This window comes from Cydia strobilella, chromosome 10 (genome assembly GCF_947568885.1).
Source record: "Cydia strobilella chromosome 10, ilCydStro3.1, whole genome shotgun sequence".
NCBI classification, from domain to species: domain Eukaryota; kingdom Metazoa; phylum Arthropoda; class Insecta; order Lepidoptera; family Tortricidae; genus Cydia; species Cydia strobilella.
The window spans coordinates 19,331,938-19,348,915 of NC_086050.1; the positions used below are offsets into that span (position 1 = coordinate 19,331,938).

A 16,978-nucleotide genomic window follows, 5' to 3' on the forward strand; every position below is an offset into this window, starting at 1 on the left:
ATCTAGTTAAATGCTAGTCAATAGGTTGTACTTTACGTCGAAAGCAAAATTCTGCCAAGATAGTGAAATGTTTTGGGTTTCCACTTTCCATATCTATTCGTTCCCTTGCTTTAAGGTTAAGGTAACGAATATTAACTTTAATTTACTGATTCTAGTATCAGAAAAAAGTATTCACTCATGAAGATACGATTGATATCTTCTCACTTCCAGTAGATAACTAATCTTACTCGTACAGTGAAATCTCTGTAGAGTCCGCGTAAGGTGCACCGACTTGGCTTCGACAAAACAATCTGCTCCAATCTTTAGGAATGTGACGTTTAGGGTGACGCTTCCACACACTGTCAATTGACAAGTAAGTAGGAGTACGAGTATGTGCACAGTTAACTTACACGGATAATACATATAATTCACTACAAGCTGCCTACAACAACTATTTACCTACTTATAATTAACGCAACGTCTTCGCATGCAAGAACTGAATTTCATCTTTTTTGCACTTTTATTAATATTTTACTTATTCCGACCAATCTCAATGAAAGTACATTAATACTTAAAACTAAAAACTAAAGAAAAATATGCATAGCACATGATCCCTATTCTATATTCATTCACAATAGTGTTCTCACATACAAAATGAGACTTAAAGCAAACGCGTACGACCGTCACGCTATCGAATGAAATTTACACTAGGCTAGGGGTCTGTACGGTGGGTACCATCAGTTTGGCACTGACATAAACGCTATCGAGAACGTAATTTACTTTCTATGCATCCCGCTCGTTTTCGCAAATTAGTGTGAGCGAGATGCATAGAAAGTAAATTACGTTCTCTATGGCATTTGTCAGTGCCAAACTGATGGTAGCCGTACTGTCCTGCCAGTGACAGAGAGAACTGTTCTATTTCTAGTAGACCCAAGAGCAAATAAAATGCTGTCCTATAAGTGCCTTCCTTGGCGTACACGTTGTAAAGGCTCCTCACAAGACCCAGAAAGGTACCATCACAAGACCAATTGTCGCTTCAAGTCCAGCTGTGTTAGCTTAGCGACCTCTATTGGCCACTACACAATTCTTCAGCGGTAACTTTAAACGTCAGCGGCACGGATACACGCCGGTTCCAGGTCCGAAAAGGAATCAGGCAGCCGTGCGCGCAATGGGTCAGGCACCGGTGGATGCGCGCCGACTCCAGATCCAAGAAAAAGTCCGGTAGCCGCGCGTGCAATGTGTCAGGTACCAACTGCGTCTGCACCACCAACATCGGCCACAGCAGCAACATCAGACGTCAGCAGCGCGGATGCGCGCCGGCTCCAGGTCAGAGAAGGAGTCAGGTAGCCTGGCGTGCAGCGTGTCAGGTACAAGTCGTGTCAGCGCCGCACTCAGAAGCGGCAGCGTTCCGAAAATCGCAGTTGGCAGCCACGGCTTCAACTGCGCCTGTAGAGACAAATTAATATGTTTATTATTGAACCATTCTCTAATTATATATACAGAGAAAGGAAGAAAAACATTCTCAGGTTTAAGAATATATACTCCTCCTTAGGGTGATGCTCTTCATGAGCTCTCGAGTCCCTATAGACTACTGTTTATTGCTCATGTCGATAAGGCATGGATTTTAATGAACCCAGCATTGCCAGCCCTGCTCTAAGCGGTTAGTAAAGCGGTTTCGCGGAGCTAAATAGAACTACAGGCTCATATTTTATATTTTGGTTCAATATTGATAAGGACAGTGACTTACTGACATAGGACTTCGCCCCACCTAGCTGCTAGCAGTTCTAAAGCTAAACTCCAAATCTCAGCTCAAAACCCTAAAATCTCTAGAACAAACCAGGTACACCAGACACATCTAATTACCAGCATAGGTGTAAGCGGAGCCAGCACAGCCCCAAGCCGACCACAGGTAGAACAGGCAGCTAGTAGACGGTGACGTGCCCGCGTAGGGAACAGTTCAGCCGTGTACACATACAGCGCGTTCAGAGACATGGTGGCGCCGAGCTTGCCGATCAGGTACAGGGTTGTGGCCCACCAGCCGCTACCCTCTGGAAGAGAATTAAACAATCATGATCTTATATTCAGGTGAAACTAGCTTAATAATAAAAATATTTACCACTGATAAATTATCAGATAAGTATTGGGACTTTTTGGGTCAGATTTGGGTTATTCACTTTCCAAATCTGCAGTATTCCTACATTTTTTCATTTGGGATAGCAGAAAAATAGTACTTGCAGTTCGAAAGTTATTGTTATGAAAGTCACAAACATTACGCGAGCCAGTAGAACACAAACACGACCAAGATCGACAGACTCGAAAACACGAAATGACGGCAGGCATGTGGTGAAGAGATGGCAGCAGACAGCACGGACTTGGATTGGTCCAGCACAGTAACAATGCAGCCAGCTCCCCTTTTCCTTTATGATTTGTTCAGCAGCTTACCTGGCAAACAGGAAAGCGCAACAAGCGCGCAAGCCGTCGTGAGGAACGCGGCCGTCAGCACCGGCCTCCTCCCAGCACGGTCCAGCAGCAGCGTGTTGAGCAGCAAGGCGGGTAGCTCGGCCGCCGCTACCATCGCGTAGGTGGCATGCGCCGAGCCGCCCAGAGCGTGCACGTGCACTGCTAGCCCGTAGAACACGAACACGGCTGAGATCCACCACACGAAGCACACGCTTAGGCGTCGACGGAGGGCGCCGTACCTGATAATTACAGAAAAAAGTTTCGTTATAAAGTACCATGGTTTCATCTTTTGAAAAAACTCAAAACACGTAAATGTAATGACATATTTGCAGCTTGCAAGCCAAGTCGATTTGTATTCAAGTCTAGCCTGCTAAAATGCGTATGCCTTAGGATTAAGAAAGATTACGGGCTTTACATTGAATCGGGATCAATTGAGTCAATTTTATTGTATGAATTGTGTTTATGTTTGAAGTAAAGAATGACCCGAAGAATTATTACCATCTACTTTACTCCTACTTTTCTCGTAACCAGGTAAACCCCCTCAATATTTCAATATAACCTAAATAAATAACACTCACTTAATAAAAGCCGCAAACAGGCTCTCCTCCTCAACCTTAGCCGCAGGAACTTTCTCATTCTGATCACACAGCATCTTCTCAAATGCCTCATCCGACGCCTGCACGCGGTTCCACCGCGCCGCCTGCTTCATCACCGCCACGGCTTCGGAGACGCGGTTCTGAATGGCCAACCACCGAATACTCTCTGGCAAGAGCCAGGGGTAGAGCAGCAGGAGCAAGGAAGGTGGGTAGGCTATGCGGCACCAGGTACGCCAATAGCCAGCTAGGTAGTCGAGAAGGGAGAGCGTCGCGGCGCCGCCGGCGAGGGGGATGCCCAGGACGAGACTGGCGAGGATCCGGTGTTCGACACCCAGCCATTCGATCACTGGAAGATTAGAATTATTATTTAGATCGCAGATTCAAACGTAATATCAAAATAGATTTTAATAACATCATAATTATTATGAATCCGCGACCCTCTCCCACTCTAAAAAACCGGCCAAGTGCGAGTCGGACTCGCGTTCCAAGGGTTCCGTACATTAGACAATTTTTATCAATGTATTTTTTTATGTGAAACGTGAGTACCTATAAGAAAGAATGGAAGAATAAGATGATGATGGTACTTAGTGTACTTACTGAGCACGAAAGCGGCTGGGTAGACGCTGGCGCCCAGGATGGTCTCTAATAGTTCCCACATCAGGTACGCGTAGTAAGATCCAGCCAATGACTTGCACAGCCCAAGGATACCGGCACCCACGCCGCTTACTATCTGCAACAGAGTATTTTTAGATTAGCGAAACACTGGTATTAAATGACCCAGGACACCTAAGATCTATAGTAAAACAGTTACTAAGTATAATTGCCTTCGACAAGAACAAGCATGGCATAGATGTCTATGTACAAATTCTTATCCGTGTCAACAGTTCTTGGTAAAAATCGTCTAAACGAATTTGTTATTCTAGTTCAACAATTCCCTAACTTTGTAGAACCCAAAGTATAAATCACTGTGTCATCAATATTGTTACCTGATTCAGACTGGATGTCGCGGACACGAGGGTATGCTCAGCTTTTATGTATTCGTACCAATCAGGATGAAAACTTTCAATGTAATTTCAGTAGTGCACGGATTTCGAACCGTGCATCAAGTAGCATCAAAAGAGTTATATAGAAATAAACAATAGTAAACTCACCAATGCAGTGCGGCGGCCGTAGTGATCAGAAATGTGCCCAATGATGGGCAGCGAGATGAGCATGCCCACGTTGTGGATGGTGCCCACCAACGAGCGTTTCCATTCTTGACAGCCCAGGCCGAACTGCAAAATATAAACACGTTTTCAACGAGTCGTCTATTGAATGTTAAGAAATATTTTAACACATTTGCCTTATGGCAACCTTCAGGCGTAATGATATACTTCTTGATAGGAACAACAGCTAGCCGACTTCGAAAACATTGATAATGTGATTTATGGGCGTGTCTGTCCAGGACGCATCATTTTTAGGGTTCCGTATGGGTACGGAACCCTAAAAATAATGCGTCCTTCATCCATTCATCCATCCATCCGTCCATTGTGATGGGTAAAAAGTAAAAACGGGACCCTATTACTAAGACTCCACTGTCCGTCTGTACGTCTGTCTGTTCGTCTGTCCGTCTGTCCCTTTGTCCGTCTGTCCGTCTGTCCGTGTGTCTGTCACCAGGCTGTATCTCATGAACCGTGATAGCTAGACAGTTTAAATTTTCAAGTGTACTGAACCCTCTTCGTGCGCGAGTCCGACTCGCACGTGGCCGGTTTTTTCTTCATTCGCGTTTGTATGTTAAACAGGTTTTAGACAAAGTAGACAATTTCGTGGAACGTAATAACTTGTATAATGTCATTGACGGCGTCATTTTTGCCTGAATCTTCTTTTTTTCAGAGTTCACTTCAAACTCGGTGTAGAAGTCGCTACACATTATTTCCATAATTAGCTATCTTTTATAAACTAGCTGCTGGTGACTTTCCGGAAAATGCACTAGCACGAGCTACATGCATTTTCGAGCTAAAAGAAGTGGTAAGGTGTGTGGTGGCAAAGACGATATAATAAGATAGAGCAGTACGTCATAGTAAATTTTGTAACCACTGTAAATTCACTGCCATCTATCGACATACTTTAAAACTAAAAATGAAGATTTATAAAAATACGTTAAAATGTATTTAAATATGGATAAATGTTTTTTTTATTTGCATTAATTATTTTTATATGGTTTTGACCCATGTTCTTTCACTGATATGCGTTAAAATTATAAATAACAAACAAAACTGTCAACGCCCTCTATACGAGAGTAGGCCAAAACTAGTGGCGCCATCTGATCGAGATTCAAATTTTCGTGATTTTCAAGGCACGTTTTTTCCTTAGACTGTATCCATCTATTACGGTTATATATATATTTGGTGGTGGTAAGGTCTGAGTGTGTAGGGGGCAAGCGAAGATCCCCTACGATTTTAAACTCAGTGTAGTGTTATACTCTCACCTCAGCCACGATGCTGCTGTGTGACTCGTACACTATCTCCTCACACTCCATCAGAGTCTGCTTGAACGACTCCGATGCACACGTGTCGTCTAGGGGCTGATAGCGCGCGCACGCATCTTTGGGCAGCGCGTACGCACCCCAATCTGCGCGCGCCGCGGAATACGACGTCTCGTTCACGTTGCCTTCGCATTCTGGGACCAGGCATCTGTAAGGAAAATTCATTCAATTTTTACTGATTGGGTTAAATACATTTTAGAAAAAGGTCACTTCTGTCACATATCGTTTTTTTTTTCATTCGAGACTCAATTACTGAAAACATGTATTCCGCCTCTAAGGGTGCAGTGTAAAAATTAGCTTTCGATTCTCTCAACTTTGCGATGTCTATGGGAAAGACGCGAACAAATTAAGCCTAAGTACAACAAAATGTGTATGACCCGATTATAAAAAAAAGCCAATAAAAAAACTATAGATAACAGGCGACCTTATCAATACTATCAATAGCGACCTTATAGGCGATTAAGTCCCTTCGTTGTGAATAATAATATGGCGACCTTATCGCTAAGAATTGCAAATTTACCATCACTTTCCACATGAAGACCTTAAAAAAACTTTCCCGTGAAGCACGTGTTCTTGGTCAACATAATAATAATACGAGTATGTATATCTTAATGTATTCTCTTTGACGTCTTTGCAAACTGCGACATAACACGGCATAACTATTTACACTTGCCGAAAATCGAGTTCACTATTGTAACAAATTCAATTGAATAAATAAAAATTTCCACGTGAATAGATTTTTCCATTATATTTTTTCTGTGAAGCGGTATATAGTATAAAAGTAAAGTATATACAAAAAATGACATTGAGGTGCGGATTATTGCGTTCTGTCGATGCAAGTTCACGGCCGAAAGAATGCCTATATTTACTAACAACTAGCTTCTTCTCGTGACTTCGTCTGCATGGAACGATAATAAATGGCCCTATGTTTCCCTTCACCGAACAGCTAGTGGTAAATGTTTAATGATATTTCATGCGTACGAGCCAGGATTTGAACCCACGACCTCCGGATAGTCCGGATGGTTAGTCGAACGCCAGATCCACTCGGCGGCGGCACTACCGTGCCTCCAGCATTAGATCCACATCGTGCTACCTATTTTACTTTAAGTACTTTTTCTTTATTAATTTTTTATGAAATAGGAGGCAAACGAGCAGACGGATCACCTGATGGTAAGCGATTACCGCCGCCCATGGACACCCGCAACACCAGAGGGGTTGTAAGTGCGTTGCCGGTATTAAAGATAGGAGTACGCTCTTTTCTTGAAGGTTTGAAGGTCGTATCGGTCCGGAAATACCGCAGGCGACAGTTCATTCCACAGATTAGCTGTGCGAGGTAGGAAGTTTCTGGAGAAACGCACAGTTGAGGATGGTGCATCTAAGGGCCCAGCCACATGTACGCGGTGCGACGTCGCCGACGCAACGCGGCGCGTTTTGCGGTGCCGCCGCCGCACCGCAGTAATTTGCGGCGCCGCTCGCCGCAACGCAATATCTGGCGGTGCGTCGTGCGGCGTCGCGCGCGGTGTCGCAAAACGGTGCGCGGCGCCGCCCGCCGCAACGCAAAATCGGGCGGTGCGTCGTGCGACGCCGCGCGCGGTGCCGCAAAACGGTGCGCGGCGCCGCCCGCCGCAACGCAGTGGTGAGGATGGTAATGTTGTCGCGTAGGACGATGGCGAAAAGAAGCGGTAGCGGGAGGGATTAATCCGAACAATTCCTCGGAGCACTACTACACCTACCATTACTAGTCACAGACAGAGGGATTACGCTAACCCAACGCGGATTGGGCACTTCACACACTTTCTTTGACATATATAACTAGCAAATTCGATTTTAGCGAAACCTGTTCGTCGATCTGTGGGCCTACCGGAAAACATCGAAATTTTCGTTATCTACCTCTCTATCACTCGTGCATATTTGAGCGACAGAGAGGCAGGAAACGTCCGAGACTCTAATGGGCACGTGACCGCTTACCATAAACGACTTCCATGCAAATTATCAGTTTTAGTTGGTTTTAGGCTGATGCTTTGCTGACGACTGCTAGATAAGCGTTTAAAGGAAACTATGGCCGAACGGTTTATTATACCAACAAACTACATTTTAGAGAAGTAAAATATAAAAATATAATGTAGGTTAAAGTCAGGTCGTTCAGTGACAGATCCAAGGGGTTTTGTATTTGGTTGGTTAACCAATAAATGTTATAACTACCCGAAAATGTATAAAATTGTTTGTTTACTTTTATTTAAATACCTAAAGATACAGAGTATAGATACATTGGTTGCTAGCCCAATAACACTAGAATCTATATCTAATGTGTTTCAAATTAATTTTTAGTCAGCCAGTGGCGGTATCAATGCTTGAAAATGAAAACCTCTCTCATTTCGCAGAATTCATTTAATGTTAGAAAAAATAGTCTACAGGATGCACACATCGAGTTCGAAATTAAGATCTCTTGACGTAGGTAGCAACAGATAAAACTATCATATTAGGTCATCTTGTCGGCAATATGTGGGAGGTAATGACTATGCTCGGTCAGGGCAGTGGTCTTCCATGGATACCTATAAAACTTTCAGTTTTTTTTTTCAAATGTAAACTTTCCAAGGTAATACCCTATCTAGGGATAAAGAATGGAATACACAACAATATGGCGCATTTCATTGTCTTTCGGTCAGTCGAGTCTAGGGTTGCCACCCATACTATAATATATAGTATCGTACTATATTTTAGTCACTTGTACTATATATTATACAAAAACAATAAAGTACGAAAAATACAATATTTTCATCACTCAAGAATGGGGTATACAAATGTCACCGATATCGCATCGTATGCAACTTGGATTTTTAATTCGTCTCAAATCGGCGTCCTATTTTTTTCAAATTTCCCAGTAAATACTATATTTTTTCAATATTTTGACAAAAATACTATATGTGTATAGAAAAAAGGTGGCAACCCTATTCGAGTCGGTCTTGTCAGTTGTCCAACAGACCAACTCTGTCCGCAGATTATTTTTGTAAGTTTGTCAGTATCCGCAGAGGGTGCCCTAGAAAATTTTATGAGATGGTGTGAATTTTTTTCGAGAGTGAGGGGCCATTCGGCGACTTGCCCAGTGGAACGGCCGTTGGCCTTGCTATTAATGTGCTTTTATAAATACCTCACCGCCACGTGGGAACAAGATAACGCGATGGAACTCCTCAACTCAATAAATATAAACTGTAACGTGTAGTAACAAGGTTCAGATTAGAACCGGGAAGTACGCGCGTAGTTTCCGGCCTCGCACGTGTTGCGACTTCGACTTCGCAGATAGCGAATTGGAATATAAACACCGAATTTTGCACGCGGTCAAGTAACTCTTTACTAACTTAAATGTTATCACAAAAATATTATTTTGTAAAGTTAGTAAGTATCCTGTCTTAAGGGGCTACCTGAGGTTTTCATCGATTTTTGACAAGTTTTGAATCGTATCCTACTTTTGCACTAGATATAGAATTATAAGACAAGCGGCTATCAGTTCTTCAATCTTTTATCTCCATTTTTGTCTACCGGATTGTGAAAAAAATGAATACTTATTTATTTATTTATGATTGTTTTAAACATTGTCTAAAAAAACACTTTTTTCGTATCTCGATTGCTGTGAAAGATCTTACTTATACGAAATCTACATATTTGGGTTCGTCTTAGACGTCTCTAAAAATTTGTCTAAGGTTTTAATTTTAAACTAATTAACACAAAAGTTATGGCCAGAAAACCAGTTTTTTGGCCTAAAATTGTTCAACTTTGATGCCAAATATTTCGAAAACAATGAACTTTAAAGTAAATATGGGATACTATTTTGCTAAAATCCGTTGCTGTTAATATGATAAGCTACAAAAAACATTAGAAAACTAAGGGATTCAAATCGAAGGTCATTGGGGCATGTGATCCCCTTAACCAGAAAACGAGCAACGTGGTACAATTATGAAGGACTGATGGTGTATTAAAAAACCGACCAAGTGCGAGTCGGACTCGCGCACTAAGGGTTCCGTACTATTACGCAAAAAAACAGCAAAAAAACCACGTTTTTTTGTATGGGAGCCCCACTTAAATATTTATTTTATTCTGTTTATAGTATTAAATTTGTTGTTATAACGGCAAGAGAAATACATCATCTGTGAAAAGTTCAACCGTCTAGCTATCACGGTTCATGAGATACAGCCTGGTGACGACAGACATACAGACAGCGGAGTCTAATAGTGTCGCGTTTTTACCCTTTGGGTACGGAACCCTAAAAAAGAAGTAGATATAAAACAGGTTTTATAATTCAATTCAAATAAAATCCCAATATTGGAATGTCGCTATATAATCGAAAAAAAAAACCGCGAGCAATGGCCATTATCATACTGTGGAATGATGAATAATATGTTTATATCTAAAGTTAATCAAAATAGTGTTATTGATTATTTACTTTTGTTGACGACGCGACGATAGCAAAAACGTTTTATTTACACAGTTACGTTGAACTGATTAGCTAATTAATTAGTATTTATTTACCAACAAACTGGGTTCGGTAAGGGTTCGGTAAACGTCGCCCAAGATATCTACTCGTAGTTGGGAACATTCCAGGCAATCTGGACCCGTTAAGATATCTAGCTGGGAACTTTCCAGGCATTCTGGACTCGACTTCTATCGGTATCTGCATCGGTCTAGTTTTATATCAAGTAGGTATTTACTTTGTTAATTAGAATTACTAATTGTAGTCATTGCAACTTGGAACTTATGTATATGTTACGGGCAACTTGATGAATCACTATGAATAATGACCGGTTTGTATGCATAATGCCCGCATCAAGTGGACAATGTAATTAAAACTGCATGATTAATCACTATGACCGGTCACTATGAATAATGACCACCCTACCATGGGCAATGTAATAAAACAGATAAGGCTGTAGTGAAGGTTTAGATTAGGTTCGAACAGAACTGCAATACTGCAACACCCCACAGAAATGAATTGTTTATAGAAAAGAAGGTTTAGGTTAAGTTAGAACTGCAACCCTCCACAGAAAATAACTGTTTTTATAAAAGTAGATTAATTGCGGTTATAGGTTAGAACTGCAATCTCACACAGAAAGGAACTACTTACACAACGCTCCACAGAAAATAACTGTTTTTAGAAAAGTAGGTTTAGGTTAGGTTAGAATTGCAACCCCCACAGAAATAAACTGTGCTTCCACCACAGGTCGGTCAACTCTGACGCAGGTGCAGGTCTAAAACACACTTTGACGCCTGGGATAAAGCTCAAGATGCTGTGAAAGTGCTGAACTCTCTGTAGGTTAGGTCAGCCAAAGGAAAAAGAGTTGCCTCAACGGGCTGCCTCTGGTATGTCTACAGGAGAGTGACTGCTGGGTGGCTATACTATTTTGGTGTATTGCACATTTAATAGTTTTGAATGATTCACGCTTAATTTTACTAGACTTTTATATCGACCTAAACAAAAGAACAATATAAAAGGTAATCACGGTCCATATCCCGGTCGAAGTCTAGTATTGCAGTAACTTGATTCCCAAATATGGAATTTCAATGGTCACTGTCATGTTAACCCCGTAATTTTCAGGATTTTAAAACAATTTAACTCACTATAAAACTCCCGTGAGACTAGAACATATTAAAATTATTTTAAAACGGGTCACTCACGTATATGGGACGGTTCTGCCACATATCAGCTGGCGGCCCTGGACTCAATAGAGCGCCGGGCTCATAGACTCTTTGGCGATGACCCATCTGTCAAGTCAAGGATACAGAGCCTTGAGCATCGCCGTCGAGTCGCTTGCCTATCGGTGTTTTATTGGATACATTTCGGGGAGTGCGCACAGGAACTACACGACCTGATCCCACCTTCCCCTTTCCATCATCGGACATCCAGGCGCGGGGAGCGAATGCACCCGTTCGTGGTCCACATTCCATTCGTTCGGACGAAACGTTTTACCTCCTTCTTTTTGGTACGGACGGCTAAGGAATGGAATGCGCTCCCGCCAACTGTATTCCCTGATCAATATGACCTCGGTCTCTTTAAAACAAGAGTGAATAGGCTGTTACTGAACCGGTGAGCTCCATCTTAGGCCCTGTCTTCACTTTCCATCAGGTGTGACTAGGACCAATCGCCGATCAGTTTATAATAAAAAATAAAAAATAAAAAAAAATACGTGACCCGTTTTGTAAATAATTTTGATAAATTTTATCCACAATTATAGAACATGGTGTCCCCACGTGCCGAGTTCACCTAGCAGCATCACAATCAACGGGCATGGGTCGCGAGATAACGCGCGACCGCTGTACTGACACTGTTGACATGTTGGCAACATGACTCTGCTGACATCATTGACACCATGCGTCGTAGACAGAAAGGTTATCGCGGGACAATGTTTTGTTGTCTGCGTATCCGCTTGTCTCACTTTTTGTAATAGCTTTTTGTGTAAAAGTCCGTAGCAACTGTCTGAGTGCTACGACTGCTACGCTACGAGTACCCGCTTGTAGGTAGGTCTTAAATTGCTGTATTATCTGGATTGTTTTCAAAGTGTTTGTATTACTTTGTAGATCAAGTACTAGGAGCAGCGCATCCAAATTACGTACCTGTTGGGCAATCCAACGCAAATCTAGCTTTTTTTTTCGATATTCGAATTGATCTACTGTTAGAGAATATTTCTGTTAGCTGGATGTAACAGTTTTAGCAGACCTCTAAGTCTTCGTAAACGCAGTGCGCTACTCTTCACATTTTTACCACTGTTTGACATTATTTACGGAAGGAGGCTTTACCTACAATATCTTTCTTACATCAGCCTAATAATTGCATGGATCTGGCACTGCACAATGGCCCACGTGACAGGGAAAGTAGGCAGTTGTTGAGTTGTCGCGAACCGTGTCGGTAACATGTCGCCTGTCGGACTGGTTCCATTACTTTGTGCATGAGCAATTAGTAACCACAGTGCCCAATAATAACGGAAAAGGAAAGAAACACTTCATCGTAATAATTTAATGATTTCGAGTGATTTCAAACCCAAAAAGGTCCAAGATTTTTAGGTCCTGAAACCCTCTTCCTTTCCGAAACTCTTGGATTTTACGGAGATTCTATTCTTCTGAATGATATACCTACTTCAATTCCTTATTGAACAATTTCTACAATAACATACTTTTTCACCCTAAATTGCGCAAATTTGCAAAATTAAATTTTGACCAGAGAATCGAAATTAGACAAAGTTGTGCTCAAGACCTCAAGTCATTCTGAAGACCACCTGCTTAGCAACTTCTGCTGGTGACTGTACTTCACATAATCTAGTAGCTCACCTGTGATTAGATGCCGCAGCCAGGAACACGTAGTTGGTGCAGTACATGCCCGTCAGCAGCACGGGCAGCGCCAGCAGTAGCGACAGCCGCACCTGCCAGCGGCCCCACCCGCACACCCCTTCAGCACCTGCACTCGCCATCTCTCACTCGCCCTGTATTTCTGGTACTCACAAAACTGTTGCAATAACAGTGGGAGACGACTTTACTTTTTATTGTTCAATATCAGTTGTCAGTTGCAAAGACAAAAGGGTATCCTTCACTTCCTGTTCTTCAGGCGGTCTCAACACTTGCAATGAAGGTCGGAAACGATCACTCTTCACTCTTCCTGTTCATTAAGTACTGTCCCGACACAAAAGACGGTCAGAGACGCGACTTCCTCCTTGATTTAAAAGCTTCATGCAATTGTTGCTTTTACTACTTTTCTGTTGTTTTTGATCCTGGCACACTTAGAATCACATGATCAAATGTCTCTGCTGCACTGCTTTTCTTAGTCTAATCTTCAATTGTTTTTGGAAGTTTTCATTAGGTAAGTTAAGACTAAGTTGAGCTCAGAAACTTCATAATCCATTAAACAATTTTATTAAGTGTCACAGCCAGACTTGAAAATTAAATTTAAAAGGTAACTTTCGTAAGGACCTTAAAATAATCTTACGCCGGCAATACGCATTGAACACTGAATGTCAAGTTACAACTGAACGTAAATAAATACCGGTGCTTCTATTTTATAGATAACGGACAAAATTTAAAAAGTACTTAAACTTCACGCGTAAAAACTTTTGCAAAGAACTGTTGGAACTAATATATAGAGTGGTGTTTAATTGATGAAAAATGTTTTAAGTGTTTTAAATTAATTTTGGATGGAGCACGTCCCGCTTGCTAAAGAGCTTGCGCGGGAGTGGATTTCGGTCTCGCGCCGCGCCGTCTGAGGCATTAGGCAAACAAACAGCCGCGGCAGCGAAACGATTAAAATACAGTTCAAACTCCCTTGACTACTGGAACACCCCATCGTGCTCTCCCTCTCAGAGAGCCAGTCACGTGTGTAACCCCCCCCCCCCCCCTGATTTACATTTACCTTGAAATGGCAAAAACACTGACCGGTTTCCGCGTTTAGGATTCTGTCCCTGAAAAGCCCAATACAAAAACCCTAGTTCGCACCTGTTAATACATTTAAAAATTGACGATTTTTGAATATTATTAAAAAAAAGATAAGTAGGTATCCTTAAAAAAAATTTGGAGATCCATACGAACACTTTTTTCCGTCCCTGAAGTATGAGCCCTGAACCTGGAAACTCTTAAATGCCCTTGTTGATCGCCTTTGGATATAGTATGACGCAAAAATAATAGGTATTCCTGATGATTGCCAAATTTTATTATTCTTTTTATATGTACTTAATACCAACTGTGCAAACACAAATTCCACAGTGTGTATTTAAGTGTAAATTTATTATCAAAAAGTTAAATAGGTAACGTATGCAGAGTGAAATCTGGACAAAATTCAATGTCGTATAAAATAAAAACAACATGGTCTTTTTTCATAAATTTTAATGTATTTTAAAAACTTTTTTAGGAAACTTCGTATGCTCGACATATTTCACATTCTCGTCCGTTGGACCATTTATATAATCTGCGCCATTGGTATTCTCAACTAATAGTTACCTTACCATCATTTTCCATTTTAATTGACATTATGATTAGTCCCCCATAAATCCCATTACGCAAAACCAGATGTTTTTGTACATTTTTGTCGTATGACGTACCCACATTTTCAGTTATTTTTTTTACAGTTTCGGAACGGTGACCTTAACTTTTCTTAAATGTTTGCCGATTCCCATATCTTCAAGATATTTTTAAACAATGTTACTGCCACATTAGAATAATCTCATGACCTCTGTAAGATTTTGTGACTCAGCGGGCCGTCATTTTCTTCAACCGATCTCTCCCAGGAAACGGCTAATGCTGGAATGTTTACCTGAACCAGACTTTCTAGCGGTAGTTTTTTTTAAAGAAAAAGGATGCAAAAATATTATAAACATACCTTCATTCTAACCCGCTTCCACAAAATGTTCCACTATCTTCGCTTTCGGCCATAGGGAAATAGTACTAGAGAAAAACATACAGTTTAGCGATAGTGTTCTTCTAGATTGACCACAATTTCAAGAGAAAGAATCCAATGCCCATGAAACTTACCGGAATAATGGACAGATACATATACTCTAAATCGGCAGTTGGATATAATTTCAGTTTAATTTTTTGTTTACTTTTTTCAGGATCAAAACTTTGTCCAGACTTCACTCCGCATACGTTAACTAGCGACCCGCCCCGGCTTCGCACGGGTAGTTCAACTAATTACACAAAACCTTTATAAATTATACATATAAACCTTCCTCTTGAATCACTCTACTCAATATCTATTAAAAAAAACCGCATCAAAATCCGTTGCGTAGTTTTAAAGATCTAAGCATACATAGGGGCAGACGGACGGACAGACAGCGGAAAGCGACTTTGTTTTATACTATGTAGTGATACAAAAACTCCGTATTACGTTTCCAAATACTATTCTTGATTATATTGTTTAGACGGTAGGATAAAAAAATATTTGATGATCTATACATATTATTCAATTATATAATAGTACCATAGAGTAACTTATACTAGAGCGGTACTGTCATAGTAAATTTTGTAACCCCAGTAAATTCACTGCCATCTGTCGACACACTTTAAAACTAAAAATAAATATTTATAAAAATACGATAAAATGTATTTAAATATGGATAAATGATTTTTTTATTTGCATTAATTTTTTTTTTATGATTTTGACCCATGTTCTTTCACTGATATGCGTTAAAATTGTTAAATAACAAGCGAAACCGTCAACGCCATCTATACGACAGTAGGCCAAAGCTAGTAGCGCCCTCTGAAAGAGAATCAAATTTTCTTGATTTTCGAGGCACGTTTTTTCCTTAGACTGTATCCATCTATTACGGAGTTATATCTATCTTTGATAGTACTATCCATCCACATTGTTAATTCGTAAACCTTTGCAAAGATAAGGTGGATTTCATAGGAGTGTTAGTAAGTAGTGTATAGCAAAGTTGTTTTAATTAAATATCAAAGCAGGCGCAGGCGCATCGCACATCGCACATGCTGCTCTCGAGTTTGCCTCCTTCTACTCTTTTATTTCTAAGTATTTGCAGCGGTGAAACTTTCAGGCGCAACGCCCCGTGATTTTGTGAAAATCCGGCGTTTGCACAATCCCATCATGGGATTTTATTTATTTGCCAATTTACTGAATAACGTGCTGGCCATATAGGTTAGTTTGTGACAGTAGGTTGCTAGAAGACAATCCATATAATTTGAATATTTTGGCGGTGTAAGCCAAAGAGTAAAGTAAGTATATAGGTAAAGAGAGCCCTCTTGAAGCATTTTAAGGAAACTCATTTGAATTATTTGAAAGCGCCATCTCTGACTTAAAGGATGACTCACGTTAGACCGGGTCGTGTCCGGGCCGGAGCTTCCGGCGTTTCGTTTTCTATGGAAAGCATCACGTGTTCACCTGTCATGTCATAGAAAAGTAAGCGCCAGAAGCCTTTCAGTGTCAAGGAAACTGTTTTCTGATTATAAAGTAGGCCACGCAAGTCACCGCGCTACAGACACCTGTATCGTCTTGTGTCGTGCACCTGATAGGTTATCTTATCACTATCAGCACTGTTCTTTTCTCCGCTTACCGAGCGTTTTCCTGAAAACCAATAAAGTATGATCTACGTCAACGTATATCCGTTAGAGATCTACAGACACGCTTATGCTGGGTGGCTTGGTTTGGCCAGCCAGTTGATTGTGATCTTCACTTACGCCGGGGATTCAGGGCCGGATTTCTGCCTAGGCCCACAAGGCCCGGGCCTGGGCCCAGGCAACCTAACAATGGTTTTGAGATGGAGAGACCATCCCTAAATTCTAAGTTCCATACCAAGTGCCTAAGGGCCCTAAATCTCTAAATCCGCGCCTTAGCTGATAGAGATCTAAAGGCACAGTTATACTGGGTGGTCTCAAACACTGAGATTAGGTACGCTATAGTAATTAGTAATGCCTGGTTAGCAAAGCACGATCG

At 41.2% G+C, this 16,978-nt stretch overlaps 1 protein-coding gene across 1 annotated transcript; it reads right to left on the reverse strand.

Annotated features, from left to right (window-relative positions):
• Positions 1-1,242: 1,242 nt before the first annotated feature.
• Positions 1,243-13,013, reverse strand: LOC134744648 (organic cation transporter protein-like). Its single transcript, XM_063678545.1, has 8 exons — positions 12,874-13,013; positions 5,503-5,707; positions 4,187-4,309; positions 3,633-3,765; positions 3,018-3,381; positions 2,422-2,678; positions 1,843-2,027; positions 1,243-1,425 (listed from the first exon to the last, which is right to left on the reverse strand). Exons 1-8 carry the CDS (start codon positions 13,011-13,013, stop codon positions 1,270-1,272), a joined length of 1,563 nt encoding a protein of 520 aa, XP_063534615.1. The 3' UTR covers positions 1,243-1,269.
• Positions 13,014-16,978: the final 3,965 nt, after the last annotated feature.

Bases quoted from the DNA above. Each gene is read 5' to 3' on its own strand.
- LOC134744648 (XM_063678545.1), bottom strand. From the start codon at position 13,013: ATGGCGAGTGCAGGTGCTGAAGGGGTGTGCGGGTGGGGCCGCTGGCAG. The intron at 5,708-12,873 runs GTGAGCTACTAG...TTTTCCTTACAG, and splicing joins GCTGCGGCATCTAATCACAG to ATGCCTGGTCCCAGAATGCG. The intron at 2,028-2,421 runs GTAAGCTGCTGA...ATTCTCTTCCAG, and splicing joins TGCGCTTTCCTGTTTGCCAG to AGGGTAGCGGCTGGTGGGCC.